The sequence below is a fragment of the Nelumbo lutea genome, chromosome 8 (genome assembly GCF_056320005.1).
Source record: "Nelumbo lutea isolate HS-2025 chromosome 8, American lotus-T2T, whole genome shotgun sequence".
Lineage (NCBI taxonomy): Eukaryota > Viridiplantae > Streptophyta > Magnoliopsida > Proteales > Nelumbonaceae > Nelumbo > Nelumbo lutea.
The window spans coordinates 21224029-21240192 of NC_142691.1; the positions used below are offsets into that span (position 1 = coordinate 21224029).

The following is a 16164-nucleotide window of genomic DNA, read 5'->3' on the forward strand; positions in this document are numbered from 1 at the left end:
AACGTTTGAGGCTTCGCCGGAGGATTTCACACTCCCAATTTTTGGCCTTCACCTCCACCGCCCAACTTTCCTTTACTAGTGCAACTGCTACTTTTTGAATCTTTTCTTTTATGAGCAAACCGACTATTGCGACTCTGGCGGCATATGACACCAAGTGATGCTGGGATCTCGCCGGAGAAATGATTGAGCCGATTGGAAATAGAAACCAAGGGATCACTACTGCAGAGAGAGAACTCGTGTTGTGTCATGCGTCACAGGTAGAGGGGTAAAATAGATATTTTAAAAGGAATTCATCAGTTTAGTGTTTTTTGTCTTGATCATTGACAGAAGGAAGGTTTTTATCATTTTTTCTGAAAATAGTAGGGAGGTTTTTGCTAAAGTTAAATTATAGAAGAGGTTTTTATGATTGTCATAAACTTCAGGGGGAGGTTTTTGTATTTTACCCTTTTTTGGGTAGAAATTCTCAGCATTCAATCAAAGCTTCAACCCCTTCGAAACAGACCCTTATTGTATTTTCTTTTAATGGATGACGATAGTATCATAGTTCCATTTTCGTCTTTAATAGGCCAGCCGATTGGAAATAGAAACCATTGTCTTGATCATTGACGATAGTATCATAGTTCCATTTTCATAGTAGAAGAACCCTAAAGCCTGCAAACCCACCGGAGAATCCCAAGTTCCGCTCTTCTCAGAGGCCCAATTCGTCGAACGAAATGTCTGCCAGAACGGCCAGGCTTGCAAGGTCCGCCTACGGTGCTGTGAAGTCAGGGAAGAGCCGTTGCTTCTCCTCTCTCCACCACCGTCGGCCCTTACCATCTAACCCCACTGAACTCTCCCGTGCGGTAATCGCCTCGAATGGTATCTCATTTCTCGATTCTTCTTCTGCACCAGCCGGAATTGCAGATGGAGTTGCTGACAAGATATTACTGCCGAAGTCTGTCAACCACATCAATAGAAGTTTCAGCCGCCAATACCAGACTTCCTCCCCCTCGTACACCAGCGGGAGCTCCTCACAGGTTTGTTATTTTTTCTGCAATAATTTTAACGGGTTCTGTAATGGGTATTGGGGTTGTCGATTCAGTGATGTAGGGTTTGTTTTGTAAAGGGTGAAATTTGATCGATTGTTTTTAAATACCTGAGTAGAAATTTGAATGCGGCCGCTGTTTGTTTATTTTCTAATAGATTAATCAGTCGGAATACACTGAGATGGCATGGGAGGGAATTGTTGGGGCTGTCGATGCTGCAAGGATTAGCAAGCAACAAGTAGTGGAATCTGAACATTTAATGAAAGCTCTTCTGGAGCAAAGGGATGGTCTGGCACGGAGGATTTTCACAAAGGCTGGCGTTGACAATACATCAGTTCTACAGGCTACAGATGACTTTATCAACCAACAACCTAAGGTGTCCATCTCTACTTAATTTTAAATGAGAGATTCGGAGAGGATTTCTGATGACTTTAAGGGATTTCATGAGCAGGTTGCAGGTGACACTAGCGGGCCTATACTGGGTTCTCATCTTAAGACTCTGTTGGACAAGGCAAAAATGTATAAGAAAGAATTTGGTGACGATTTCCTGTCCGTGGAGCACTTGGTGCTAGCATTCCTTTCGGACAGAAGGTTTGGACAACAGTTATTCAAGAATCTCCAGCTTGGTGAGAAGGTACTGAAGGATGCTGTTCAAGCTGTTCGTGGAAATCAACGAGTAACTGATCAAAGTATTGACTCTCTTGTTTGAATTTTCTGCTTGAAAAGCTTCTTTTTACACCAACAAGCGTAGTGCATTATCCTCAAATATGCAGTTCTGGTAAAATAGCATCAGATTTGAGAGTTTTTCAAAGATGGAATTCTGGTAGCATCTAGTTGTTTTCATTTACAATGGAGCAATTATCTTACCTGCCTCTTTTCGTGAACGGTGGTGATGTCATCCACTGCTCTACCTGAAGGTGGACTATACAATCCTGATTTTCATGTTTTTCCTTTTTCCTAAAACGGTGTGGGTGTGAAATTGCACTCTGGAGAGTATCTAATATCTTATCTCAAGTTGCTTATACAACTATATATGGCTATTGTATTTAGGTGATGTGAGGTGGAACCATTTTACTGATTGAGTTAAAGATTTCTATTATTTTGGTATTATATGGAAGGCCCCCTTCTAGATTAAAGATGTGAAAAGATAAATGCCCTGTTCCCTGGAGCTTAAAGTCTTAATCCATAAATACTTAAGTCAATTTCCTTGGGGGTATGCCTACATAGATATCTCAATTTTGATGATCTTAAATTCAATGAACTGTTTCCTGTAGTCTTTTGCTCCTAGTTTATCTTCTTTTTCTTTTTGGTCCTAGGGTTGGGCTTTTATTTCTTTTGCAGTTTTCCAATATTGTATTTCTTGGATGTTTTTTAATTGTTTTGTTGTATACATATATTGTAAGGTTCTCTTGGGTTCTGCTTTAGTAGTTTATCAGAGTCACATGCATATTTTTTCTCTCGTTCTGTAGATCCTGAAGGAAAATACGAGGCGTTAGAAAAATATGGGAACGACTTGACCGAACTCGCTAGGCGTGGTAAACTTGATCCAGTTATTGGTCGGGATGACGAGATTCGACGTTGTATCCAGATATTATCTAGGAGGACCAAAAATAATCCTGTCATCATTGGTGAGCCTGGTGTTGGAAAAACTGCAATTGCTGAAGGGTAAGCTTTTTTAGAGTAAAGTTTGTTTTTTCCGTTTCATTTAGTGCCCATAATATCCATTAATATGTACTTCGGAAAATTTTTTGATGTGTTCCATTTTATCTAATGCTAAAAATCTATTCTTACCCAGTTGATTGAAAATTTAAACTTATATCAATCACCAACAAATTGAATAAATTTGTACAACATATTCTTCTAAGGATTTTTTACCATTTCCTCTAAAAAATGGCCATTAATCCATGTTAGTCCCAACTATCACTTCCTGTAAAATTGTATAATGAGATTGATGCTTCTTTTTGTTTGGAAACTTTGTGGAGCTTATGGACATATCAACCACAAGGCCATGTAAAATGATAGCAAGTGGGAAAAGAAAAGATGAAAAGCTTCAGTAGGACAGCCAGTGCAAAATGTTGATTTGTTAGGATTAGTCTTCAGAAGCTATCAATTGGTGAGGGAAAAGCAAAAGCTGAGAAGTTAATAGGAGCTTTAATATTTAAGGTAAAAGGCTTAAACCTCCCTTGAGGTTTCTCCTAAATACTGAAACATTCCCTGTTTTTTTAAATTGGACTTAGACCTCCCTCATTGAGTGATGTCACTAGACAAATACTTCCCCTCCGTTAACACTCCATCCAGATCTGTTTGTACATCACATTATGTGCTAGTTAATTTTTTTTTTCAAAACCCAATTTTGCCCGTCTATATATTCTTTCTTCGTCCCCCTGGAGCATAATTCAGGAGTAATATATCCTCGAGTTCCTCTTGCATCTTCCATGACTTGCATATTTGCTAGCGGTGGTGCTACTTTGTCATGAACAAAATAGTTAGCGGATCCTTCAATTTCAAATTCTAATATTTAGATTTGGAGTGCTAGCGGCTTGAACGCATTGAGTATATAGAAAGAAAGTTGATCATCAGGAACCTTGTCATGGTTCCAAAACCGTGGTTTGATACAGAGATGCTGGTAGATTCATACGTGACATCAAGCAAACCATCTTTACACTCATAGAAGGTGTTGTAAACTTGTAACTGATCCAAACTTAGCCAGATGGACTACAGCACATTCTACCTATGCTAATTGCACAAATCTTGAATCTCAGGCCCATTACTGAACCTGAACCTAAGATTGGCAATGGTGGAACTAGAAGATTTTGAATGATAACATTGGCCACCTGATATCATATTACATTAATTCTTTTGTTTGTTTCTCAGGAAATGGACTGATTGGTGGAGCATGGGGCAAGGAAAGGTCAGAGGTCCCTAAACTTACTTTTGATATAAAAACCTAAAAAAACCAAAATAAATAAATACTTGAATTAGAATTATAGTTGGAGGATATGATGGTAGTAAAGATGTAAAAACAATCAATTATAAAAAAAAAAGATGTAAAAACAATCAAAGAAGATAACATGACACTATTTCATGAAATAAGCCATGATTAAATCAGGAGGTTCTGATTTCTGAACAATGGACTAACAGGCTTGGTTTAAAGCAACAGAGGCCATGTCAAAGTTTATAATTAAAAAATGTGTATTTGATTCTAATCTCTCAAAACATCATGGAAGTGCTAGTTGAGATAGATGATCTTCTTCGTAAGCCTTATCTTTCTTTGTTCTGTCCCATATTTTTCTTTGATTACAATTCGGTGGTTTTCTTTAAAAATTTAAAGAACAAAGAAGGGAAAAAAGGTTATTTTATTGAATCTGTTAAATATGACGATATATCTTGTTGATAGGGGAAGTCTAAGTCCAATCAGAAAGCATAGGGGTGGTATAAGTATTTATCTTAAACCTTAGGGTAGGTTTAAGTCTTTTACCCTAATATTTACTATAAACAACAAATTTTGAATTTATTTTAAATATTCATTTCAAAATTTACTAAGTGTCAGATTGAGAATTGCTACATGTAGTTAAAATTTATTCTATAAAAGATGGCAAAATTTCAGATAAACCATGTTGAATTTTAAGGCCTAAAGCAATGTGAGACATAACTGACTCGTTCTGCCTCAATGGGATCAATACTAAGCATAGAATAACTTCTGAACAATACTTAAAAAGTTAACTACAGAATTATACTGCTGTTTTTGTAGAATTAGCAACATCCAATCATAGAATCACTATAATAGTCACTACTGCAGGTGCCAGATGGCTCTACTGGTAAAGTCAGTGGATTTTGTTCCTACTTCTTCCTACCCAAAGTTTTCCTACCAGAAAAATAAAAAAAAAAAGCTCCTGAACCATGAAAAGTAAGATATGAAGTTGATGGTTTTTTTTGTGAGAAAGTACACACAAAATGTGAAAATCAGAGCATGTACAACAATATACAAAATGTCTACTAGAAACCTTGTCCTTCAAACAAGGAACTTAGGTGGGCATAGGGCCATGCTTACATAACTGAGTCCTCCTACACCATATTTTGCTAAATTGTTTCTGCCGAGTACATTTATCTGGACACCCAAATTTATTTTACCTTAAGAGGACACAAACTCTTATTTGATTGTTGTGGTGGGTTAAATTCCTAAAAACCTTAGCCACACCCACTTCTCCATCTGATGGTGTTAGCAGAATATCCTTCAACAGCCAAGGATGAAGCACAATATATTAGCAATCCAATCCAACCCGTGAGGAGGATCAATACCCTAGCCTTTATAGAATTGATATTAGGACTTCTGAAGATCCATAATATGAATCTGTATTTGTTAAAATCCCTTCTATCCTGGTGGGCCCAGGATTACCAAGGGAGCTCCTATTTGAAGTTCATTACCAGAAAATCCTTTTAATTCCTTTGGAGATCAGTGCCTGAGAACTTGGAGAAGTGCCTTCATTCTAGATCTTGAAAGCAGGAGATGGTGGGATATATTGCCCAGATATGGCAAGGACATGGCGTCAGATATAACATTTACACTAAAAATTAAAGCATCTGACATTATACAGCACCCTCCTGAGGGTGGGTGACTGAAGGAAAATAATGATAGGGTTTCCAAGTGAAGTGGTGAAGGGCCAAATGGTGTTGTGATCCATGACTGCAATAGCTCTTTCGTTTGCTGCAAAATGTGGTTGATGTTCACTTAGCTGCCCGTTTCATGCTTATATGTGGGCACTCAAGGAGCTATTATTCATGTTAAAAAGGCTGGGAGTGAATCACATTATTGAAAGTGACAAATGGAGTCTCATTGAAGGTCTTATCAACAGGAAGCACCAATTGAATTTAATTTTGTGATGGACATTATGGTTTTGATTAATCAGTTACAGATTAACATTAAGCTTTGCTTTGTTAAGTTAGTCGGGAATGCTGCTGCTCATGAAGCAGCTCAAAAAGGTTTTGTTGAATTGGTGAACCCATTGCTTTCCCCAATTTCTTGGCTTCTGGGTTGTATTCAGAAAGATCTTGGGCCTTTTGATATTTGTTAGTTTTAGGTTGGTGTGTTGTGTTGTAGGTTTGGTTTGCTGTAGTGTTTCGTATTGTTTGGTTCTTTAATGAATTTAATTTTACCCAAAAAAAAAACACTACAGAGCATCCTTATACAGGCATTTAGGTATCATGGGATTTGATATACCATAGACCTGAATAATGTTTCCTAAACCATATAGAAGTATAGTACAAATTTGCTTTTTCATCGAAATTGGGGCCACTGCTTGGTGTAATGGTAAAACCTCTTGCTGACAAGTATGAGAATGTGGGTTCAAATCTGAGAGTGGCTTCTTTGTGCAAAAAATTGTCAAAGGTTAGGTTCATATCAGGTCTACCTCTCTCAAGACCCCAGATAGCTGGGATCAACAATGGGTGATTTTTTTTTTTTTAATTTTTTATTGTCTTCATCAAAATGCAGTATGGACCCATATTTAATTCATCAATATAAGAATAAAGTGAGCATGCGAATAAGAACAAAATAAGTCTGCATAAGTAAAAGAACGTACACATCTAATCAATTGATTCTCTAACTGGTATTAGCTTCTTAAAGTAAAAAAAAGACATGCTAGACCATGCAATTGCAAAGGCATTTACAATGACACGCTAAAAGATATGCTAAACCTGAGATAAATTATCATTATATGTTCTTGTGTACCCAAGTTCTTGGCATGACCAACTAAGTAATTTGTATCAATCCAGTTTCCTGAGTTCTGGCTTGATAAAATATGTGTCGAATAGATGTTGTGGACCAATTCCTGAGTTCTGGCTTCCATAAGAATTTGGTTATTTCAAATGGCAATGCTCTTACCTGGAAAATTGCCTTGATAAATATGTGTCGAATAGATGTTGTGGACCTATTTCTGATGCTTCCTTTCTTACCTGACATATATAGTCTTAAACATTTTGTTTGTCTTGCAGATTAGCTCAAAGGATTGTTCGGGGGGATGTTCCTGAACCTCTACTGAATCGGAAGGTTGTGCGCTTTTCACTTTAGTTGTTGGGTCACTTTAAGTACATTTAATTTTTTCTGTTAGTTGTTTTCTCTAAGTGCAATTTTGTTTTCCAGAAAAGGAAATTCTTTTGGTAGATTGATTTATTTTGGTAGTTGTTTGCTCATTTCTTGTGCTCTGCAGTTGATCTCACTTGATATGGGCTCACTTATTGCTGGTGCTAAATTCCGTGGAGACTTTGAAGAAAGGTTAAAAGCAGTTTTGAAGGAAGTCACTGCTTCCAATGGGCAGATCATTTTATTTATTGATGAGATCCACACTGTTGTTGGTGCAGGTTTGTGTTCTGTAACTTTAAAAGTTTTATAAAGCACCTATTAGTCATAGTGGGCGAGCTGTTTTTATAGAATTAGAAAATTTCATTTTTTATAATTGGTATGTTTCTTGAAGATTTCTTATAAATAAATTGTCTTTTTGTAGATATTGGTATGTTTTTCTCAACAAGTTTTCCTGATTTTTTTTCACATTGATTCTTCTGTTTTCAGCTTTAGAATTTTAATAAGAAAGCTTGTGTTGTAATGCTTTAGTATAATGTCTATTCCTACATAAAATGAACAAATGGAAAAAATATCCCAATTGTCTCTGTGCCTGAAACTACTCCAATCTTGAATTGCTTTTATTAATTATTGTTTTATAGACAATGTATTTTTTGAACTTCTAAGAGAATGCAGAGTAATTATTCATTCGATAAATCTCAAATCCTTTTTAATTCATCAAGCTCTTTTCTTGTTGCTCATGTTGTTTCCTGGGTAAAAAGGACTCTTCTGTTTACTAGTAGAAAATTCTGCTTTTGTCAAGAATAATCTGCATTATCTAAGGTGTAACTCCTGGCCTAAAAGTATATGAGATCCAGTAGCAAGGCTAGTGTTCATATTTTTCTTTTTCTTTATTCTTCTTTTGAGCTTGTGATGATAGTCAACAAATGTGTAGAGGCTGAAGAAGCAGCAATTAGAGTATGTTTGAATTAGCATATAATTTGTTCTCCTCTTCATTGTGTTAATTTAGCCGAATGTGAGCTTGTTGTCTTATGTTTTATTTTATTTTTCTCCATTTGTTAGTATTTGTTGATCATGGTGGTTTTCTTTCTGATTGTTATAGGGGCCACAAGTGGGGCGATGGATGCTGGCAATTTATTGAAACCGATGCTTGGTCGAGGTGAGCTCCGATGTATAGGAGCAACAACATTGAATGAGTACCGAAAATACATTGAAAAGGATCCTGCTCTGGAGCGTAGATTCCAGCAGGTGTTCTGCGGTCAGCCATCTGTAGAAGACACAATTTCCATTCTTCGTGGATTACGTGAACGTTACGAGCTACACCACGGTGTCAAAATATCAGATAGTGCCCTTGTTTCAGCAGCAGTTCTTTCGGATCGGTACATTACTGAGCGTTTTTTACCTGACAAAGGTAAATAGTGGTGCTATAAGTATGGTTGGTAATTTTCTGGTTGGAAGAGTGATTCAAAGATGTGTGTCCCTCATCAAATACCAAAAACATGGTCCATGTGTCAAATGCATGGACAATGAAGGTCCAATAGGATCTATCAAAAAAAATTGAAGGTCCAATAGGCATTGGAGAATGGGGATTCCACAAGGATAGAGATGTTTTCTGTTCTGCAGGTCTTAAGCTGGGCAAGAGGTTGACCATGAGAAGCCTAGTGGTGGAAGGATACTTCAAAACTGTGTTAGGTTGGTTAAAGAATGACTGCCAAGGTACTTGACAATATAAACATGCTTTAAGGGAAATCACACAATTAACAAGGTAAATGGTTGTTTCAGTAAATTGGATGCCACAGTCAGCAAACTGCTTGGTTGATTCACTTGCTCGATAAGGGGTCAATAGGGAATATATGTTTTGGGGAATTACCAATGAAAGCTGAATGTGAAAAAAAAAGCCATAGCAAAATATGGAGGGAAGGGTTAAGTAGAATAATGGCCTAAAAATCCGCTTTCAATTTTGTAAATATTCCTTTTCGCAAGAAATAAAATTCAATGTTATCAATAAAAAATGAATTTAATTGTCCAACTTTTGGACAATTGATGTTAAATCGTCTGAATACATTTGGCATAACATTACAATATCATTACCATATATTGGATTTGTTAAAACATGTTCTTTCCTTTAGGCTGTGCTTAGTTTCTGAGAAAATTGTTGAAATTTGGATTATTACTGTATGCATTGGCCTTACACTCTTAATTGGTATTTGTCCACACAATGTGTGGGTCGATTGTTCACCTAAACATAATACAACTATACAAGAAAAAAAATGTCTTTCATGGATAACAGAGTATCTTGCTCGATTGGTATTCTTTATGGAATGGTCAATCTTATGGATTTAATATTTTATGAATTTGACATGATTCTCTACAGCCATTTGTGGTGTAAATCAGAATTCAACTATTTTTTTTCCTGCAGCCATTGATCTCATTGATGAAGCAGCTGCAAAACTTAAAATGGAGATCACTTCGAAGCCCACTGAATTGGATGAAGTAGACAGGTCTGTGCTAAAGTTAGAGATGGAGAAGCTATCCCTGAAAAATGATACTGATAAAGCCTCCAAAGAACGGTTAAGCAAGCTGGAACATGATTTAGACTCCCTCAAACAGAAACAGAAAGAACTCACAGAACAATGGGAACATGAGAAGTCACTTATGACTCGTATACGATCAATTAAAGAGGAGGTAGGGCTTCTCATTAGTTTGATATGGAACTTTTCAGTAATATCTTCATAGAATTTTTCACCTGATGTATCTCTTGTAAATTGTATTGTAGATTGATAGAGTTAACCTTGAGATGGAGGCTGCTGAGAGGGAGTATGATTTGAACCGTGCTGCTGAACTAAAGTATGGAACCTTGATGTCTCTTCAGCGCCAGTTGGAAGAGGCTGAGAAGAACCTCTCTGACTTTCAGAAGTCTGGTAATTCCATGCTTAGGGAAGAGGTCTCTGACCTTGATATTGCTGAAATTGTGAGCAAGTGGACTGGCATCCCATTGTCAAACCTGCAGCAGTCAGAGAGGGACAAGCTAGTCTTGCTAGAAGGGGTTCTTCACAAGAGGGTTGTTGGTCAAGATATTGCTGTCAAATCGGTGGCTGATGCAATCCGACGTTCAAGAGCTGGACTATCAGACCCAAACAGGCCTATAGCAAGCTTCATGTTCATGGGCCCAACTGGGGTTGGTAAGACGGAGCTTGCAAAGGCCCTTGCAGGATACCTTTTCAACACAGAGAATGCACTTGTAAGGATTGACATGAGTGAATACATGGAGAAACATGCAGTTGCACGCTTGGTAGGTGCTCCACCTGGCTATGTTGGTTATGAAGAAGGTGGGCAGCTGACTGAAGTGGTTCGTAGAAGGCCATATTCTGTTGTCCTGTTTGATGAGATTGAGAAGGCACATCAAGATGTTTTTAATATTCTATTACAGCTATTGGATGATGGAAGGATAACTGATTCACAGGGCAGGACAGTTAGTTTTACAAACTGTGTTGTGATAATGACTTCAAACCTTGGATCCCATTATATCCTTGAAACACTTAGAAACACAAAGGATACCAAGGATGCAGTGTATGATATGATGAAAAGGCAGGTTGTAGAGTTGGCAAGACAGACTTTTCGTCCTGAGTTCATGAACCGGATTGATGAGTATATTGTTTTCCAGCCACTGGACTCAAAGGAGATTGGTAGGATTGTGGAGATACAGGTAATTTCTTCAAGCCTGATTGTTTGCTGTTGATATTTTCCCCAAAGTGGTCAATATGATTTCAGAATGCCCAAAGAAAATCCCCACGAGGATTGTTATGCTATTCCTTAAGATGATATACCTACAATTTTGAGGTCTTTGAGCTGTGGTGTAACCCTCTGATCCACATTTAGGAGTCAACTAAGCTTGGCCCCAGTTTGACTGGACATTCAAAGCTGAACCTACTTGGAACCCGGGTCATAATAAACTTGGGCCTATTTTCTCCAAACCAATGACCAGTAAAAGCTTGAGTTTGGCCTTGTTGCCCAATTCATTCCTATGGTCGTCATGAAATTGCATGCCTCTGTTTTTTACTCTTTTAGAGAAATCTCAGCTGATTCTTTTCTCTGAATTCATTGATATAAGGGCTTATTTACATTTTTTTTCCAGCAATTGACTTAGTTTGTAGTATTGATTGTTCTTTCACCAATTCATACAAAATCCTTGATCCGAGAAAATTCACCTGGGAACTTCATTTATTTATTTGCCATTTAATGCTTTTCTAATACTTCCAGAGATATTTTCTCATGTATGTTTTCCCCCTCCTTTCAGCTTAATCGTCTGAAAGACAGGCTTAAACAAAGGAAGATTGATCTCCATTACACACGTGAAGCTGTTGATCTCCTAGGTACCCTCGGCTTTGATCCAAATTATGGAGCAAGGCCAGTTAAGAGGGTAATACAACAGATGGTTGAGAATGAAATTGCAATGGGGGTCTTGCGAGGAAACTTTAAAGAAGACGACTCTGTTGTTGTTGATGCTGATATGTCTCCGTCAGCAAAGGATCTTCCTCCTCATAGCAGATTGGTTATCAAGAAATTGGAAACCAATTCTCCTATGGATGCTATGGTCGTCAATGACTGATGCTGTGTATTCAAATGCTCTGCAAGATTAAAATGAGATGTTTCCATTTCATGTGTCCAAACTGGCTGTGGATACCGGCTACTTCAACTTACTGGGGGTCTTCCTTTATTTTTATTTTCTTTTTCCCTTTATCTGTTTTTCACTTCTCATGATGCTCAATCAGGCTTTAGATGCCAAGTTTTAATGGGTTGTCAACTAAAAGGGAATTATACATGTGACTTCCAGAAAAATGTAGCCTTAAAGATTCAGGAAAAGAAATTCTCTGAAAAAGGAAACCAGTTGTGGAATGGTATTGACAAATACATTCTGTTGTTGGTTTCACCTTGTGCAATTCTAGGTTGTAGCTTGGTTGCGACCAGGTGGTTTTGCCTGTTGCCATATCCAGCACCTTGTACTGTTATCTTTTATGCTCTAATGAATAACACCTAATGCATTTGAAGTGAAATTTCGAAAGGCACGAAAGAAAAATCAGTGCTGAGTATCAGGAAATAAACCATGAAATAGGGGCAAGTTGGAAGTTTAGTAAAGCATGAAATTGGAGATCTTTGCTGATGGAACTACTAGACATTAAGGCGAAAGGCACGAAAGAAAAATCAGTGCTGAGTATCAGGAAATAAACCATGAAATAGGGGCAAGTTGGAAGTTTAGTAAAGCATGAAATTGGAGATCTTTGCTGATGGAACTACTAGACATTAAGGCTATGTTTGGTTTGAAGGAAAAAGTATGGAAAGGAATGGAAAGAGGTAAGGAAACCTATACAAGATTTGTAAAGGTTTCCTTATATTTCCCTTCCTTTCCCTACTTTTTCCTTCAAACCAAACATAGCCTAAAGAGATTAACAAAGGACTTATTGAATTGCATTGCCGATCTATATGCCTTTAATAATGTAACTGTTTAACGAAGGTAAGTGACTATAACATGTATCTCCTAATAATTCAAGTGTTTATCCCTTCTTCCACCTCACTTCTCTCTCTTCTATTTCTTGTTTAGAAGGGCAAAATAGAATTTTTAAAAATTTAAATGAATTGTTTCATTGATAGAGGTACGTTTAAGTCTAGTGGGATCAGCCCAGTTAGTATATTTAAATATATTTGAAAAACTTATGGTTTGTTTAAGTCAATTTATAAAAATTTAAAGTATGCTTGATCCTTTTACCCCATGTTGGGCTTTGCTTAATTATTTTACACCATCCATTCCAATAATAGCCACGTTGGTTAAATGCATACTTGCAGTTCGCAAAGAAGGAATATCGTGCTAATGATAGCAAATCAAGAATGCTACATTGCAGGTGACAAAGTTGCAGAATATTAATGCAAAATCAATATCACAGCTGCAATAAAGACTATGGGGATGTTTGGAAGCGTGGCCGTTTTTCAAAAAAACGGTGCCACATAGGTGATTCCACAAATGCTCACATACATGATTGTTTGGTTCAAGTGTTTTTTGAAAAAATGCTGAAAACAGGCATGCCTCAAATTGAGACCCAATCGTTGTATAAAATGTCAAATTTGGTGTTTCATGCTTCGGTAAACCGTTGCACCCAATAGTTGACTGATTGGTGATTACGTATATCTTATGTGGTGTTTACCTGTCAACACATACATGAAAAACGATGATTAAAATCACCTTACTAAACAATATAGTGTTGCTCACTGCCTGTGTGGCAGAAACACACCCAAACATATCAAGATGTTTTTTTTTTTTTTTTTTTTGTGAAAAATGGGTCTAACAAGCATGGGCATTTTTTTTGAAAATCGGTTCCAAAAAACGCTCACACTTCCAAACACCATCTGTGCTCATGTAATCACTTTGCTGTCCAACCCAACATTGCAAAGTTTTGCTAAGGTGAGGCCTGATGCAATTGTAACATCGCAACATTGCGAATCCCCAACATTGTACCACTTGCGATGCTTAAGCAATCCCACAAGAAAGATCACTCCACGTGACAATGGATGAGCTTCTAGAAGGGGCTGTCATGCATACTCAGAGGAGCGGGAATTCCCAAACTTAGGAAATTTGCATGAACACGTGGTGAGACCCCAAGTCGCTTGACTATTTTAGGTCTATTAGACTAAGGCCCCTTTGACTTGTGAGAATAAGGGTATGGAATTGGAATCAGAATGGGCTATTCCGATTCTAATTATTTGGTTGGATGGAATCAAAATCTCATTCTCATTCCTGTGGAATGTCATTCCCCCATTTGAGAGAATGGCCATTCCCTCCTCCTATGAGAATGAAATCCCATTCCCACTGATTTCAATTTCCATTTTCATTCATATTTGAACCAAACTGATTATGGGAATGGATCATTCTGATTCCAATTTTAATGCAAATTGCAAAGTAAAGGGATCCTAACTACCTTTTTAAAAGTGGGGAAGTTTCTCTCCTTCCTTGTTTCGTCTTAGAACCCGCTATTCTTTTCTATAAATAGGAGAGGCTCGAGGTCCTCCATATGAGATCATCCATTGAGTCCCTGTGAGGACCCCTAGTACATCAGCCATCAACCTCCTACAATCTCCCTCTCTCTCCTTTGTCTTTTCCTTTGCCCTGACCTTCTGTCATTTACCGTCTTTCAGATAGACCCCAACTGTTGCCTTACCTTTAAGATAGATGGGCTTTCTTATTAGGACAAATCGGGTTGCCCATTTTGAGGACTTTTAACTGCATTAGGCTTAGACTGTGCTTGAATTCATTCAAAGTTTTTGACATGTTCAACCCAATTTATACGTTGTAATTAGACCTGGCAAAAAGTTGATCCAACCCGCGAACATGACCCAACCCAACCCCAAAAAATAGGGTTAGGGTATCATATTTAGCTACCCGAATGTAAAAATGACCCGACCCAAAAAAAGGGTTCGATTGGGATGGGTCATGGGTCAACCCACTGATCCAATTGTCAAATCTAATTGGGATTATTTATGCATTGTTAGAAGTTTCTACTCTTTAATTTTTTCTATTTAGTCTTTACTTTTTATTGTTTACCCATTAAATTGTTAAATGTTTAATCTTTTTATTTTATATTTGGAATTTTAAGGTTAATTCTTTTAATTTTGACATTTTTCATGTAATTTTTTTTAATTTTATTTATTTTTAAAATGACCCGAATTGACCCATGAATCAACCTTAACTCGAACATTTAGGATCAACCCTAACCCTAACCCAACCTTAAATCAACCGGAAATACCTTGACCCAACCCGAACCTGACCCACCCAACCCAATTGCCAGGTCTAGTCGTAACCGTAATTCACATGTTAGTAATATCGAAATTAACTCCGTGTCATATGTGGATAGCATCATACGAGTTTCATGACTTAAAAGCCTTTGGCATCATTAAAAGAAAAAAAAAAACAAATGATTGATATATCGATATTTAGGATGAGTTTGTCCGCTTTCCAACTTGCAATAGAAAGGGCAATAATTTCTGATCCCAGGAATATGAACCAAATCCCTCCCCAGTATTGTTATTGTAAGGCATATGAATTTAAGTATTTATGTGTTAAATTAAATAATGTTTTAGATTGTGTAAAGGGTAATTAATAGTTTGCATTTTCTACAATGTTTCAATCAAGCAATTAGACCCCGTTGGGTTCACAGGAATAGAGGTTTGGAATCGGAATCGGAATCAGAATGGACTATTTCGGTTCCGATTGTTTGGTTGGGCGGAATTGGAATCCCATTCCTATTCTTGTTGGAATGGTTCCCTATATTGAAGGAATGGTCATTCTCTCCCCCTCCTTTGAGAATGAAATCTCATTTATGCTGATTTTAATTTCTATTTCCATTCCTTTATGAGCCAAACAAATTATGGGAATTGATCATTCTAATTCTGATTTTGAAAGATTTTGATTCCAATTCCAATTATGAACCAAACAGACCCTGAACTTTTAGTGTTTGTTGATGCTATTTTACCTCTAAATTGACTTGGGAATAGAATATATAAAAACCTTCTTAAATTAGGGGTGATCATGAGCCGGGTTGGACTAGGCTCGAACTAAGCTTTGGACTTGTGATAAGGGCAGTAGCTTGGGCTAAGACCCAGCCTAGACCAGCCTGAGTTCCAAGCCTAAAAACATAGGATTGGGGCCAGGCCTATGTATTTTATGTATAAACACTAAATGAATATAAAATTTATTTTATATATTATAATATAAATTTTAGGTATCATATTATAATATACATATATGCACACACACATATATATATATATAACATCAGTTATGTAAATCCATCCCCATTAAGTCTAAAATTAACAAAAAAAATCATGTGTCACATGGTGGGAGGACACAACAACCAGAAGAATGCATTGCGAAGGGTGGAAGAGAGGGATGAGTGTTAAGGATTGTCCTGTGACAGCGACAATAGGTTTTGGGTGGTTAGCATGTATGACATTGAGAGCCAGCACGTTCCTAGAGAACGCATTCTTTGAGAGCGTCAATTTATCATTCCCAAAGAA

General features: G+C 37.2%; 1 protein-coding gene across 1 annotated transcript; it reads left to right on the forward strand.

The window, feature by feature from the left end:
* Positions 1–493: 493 nt before the first annotated feature.
* CLPB4 (casein lytic proteinase B4) lies at positions 494–12012 on the forward strand. The gene is made up of 10 exons (XM_088956694.1): positions 494–1016; positions 1183–1401; positions 1477–1714; positions 2495–2690; positions 7017–7071; positions 7232–7382; positions 8204–8512; positions 9521–9786; positions 9878–10807; positions 11399–12012. The coding sequence occupies exons 1-10, from the start codon at positions 714–716 to the stop codon at positions 11708–11710; spliced, it is 2979 nt and encodes a 992-aa protein (XP_088812820.1). The 5' UTR covers positions 494–713; the 3' UTR covers positions 11711–12012.
* The last annotated feature ends 4152 nt before the right edge of the window (positions 12013–16164 follow it).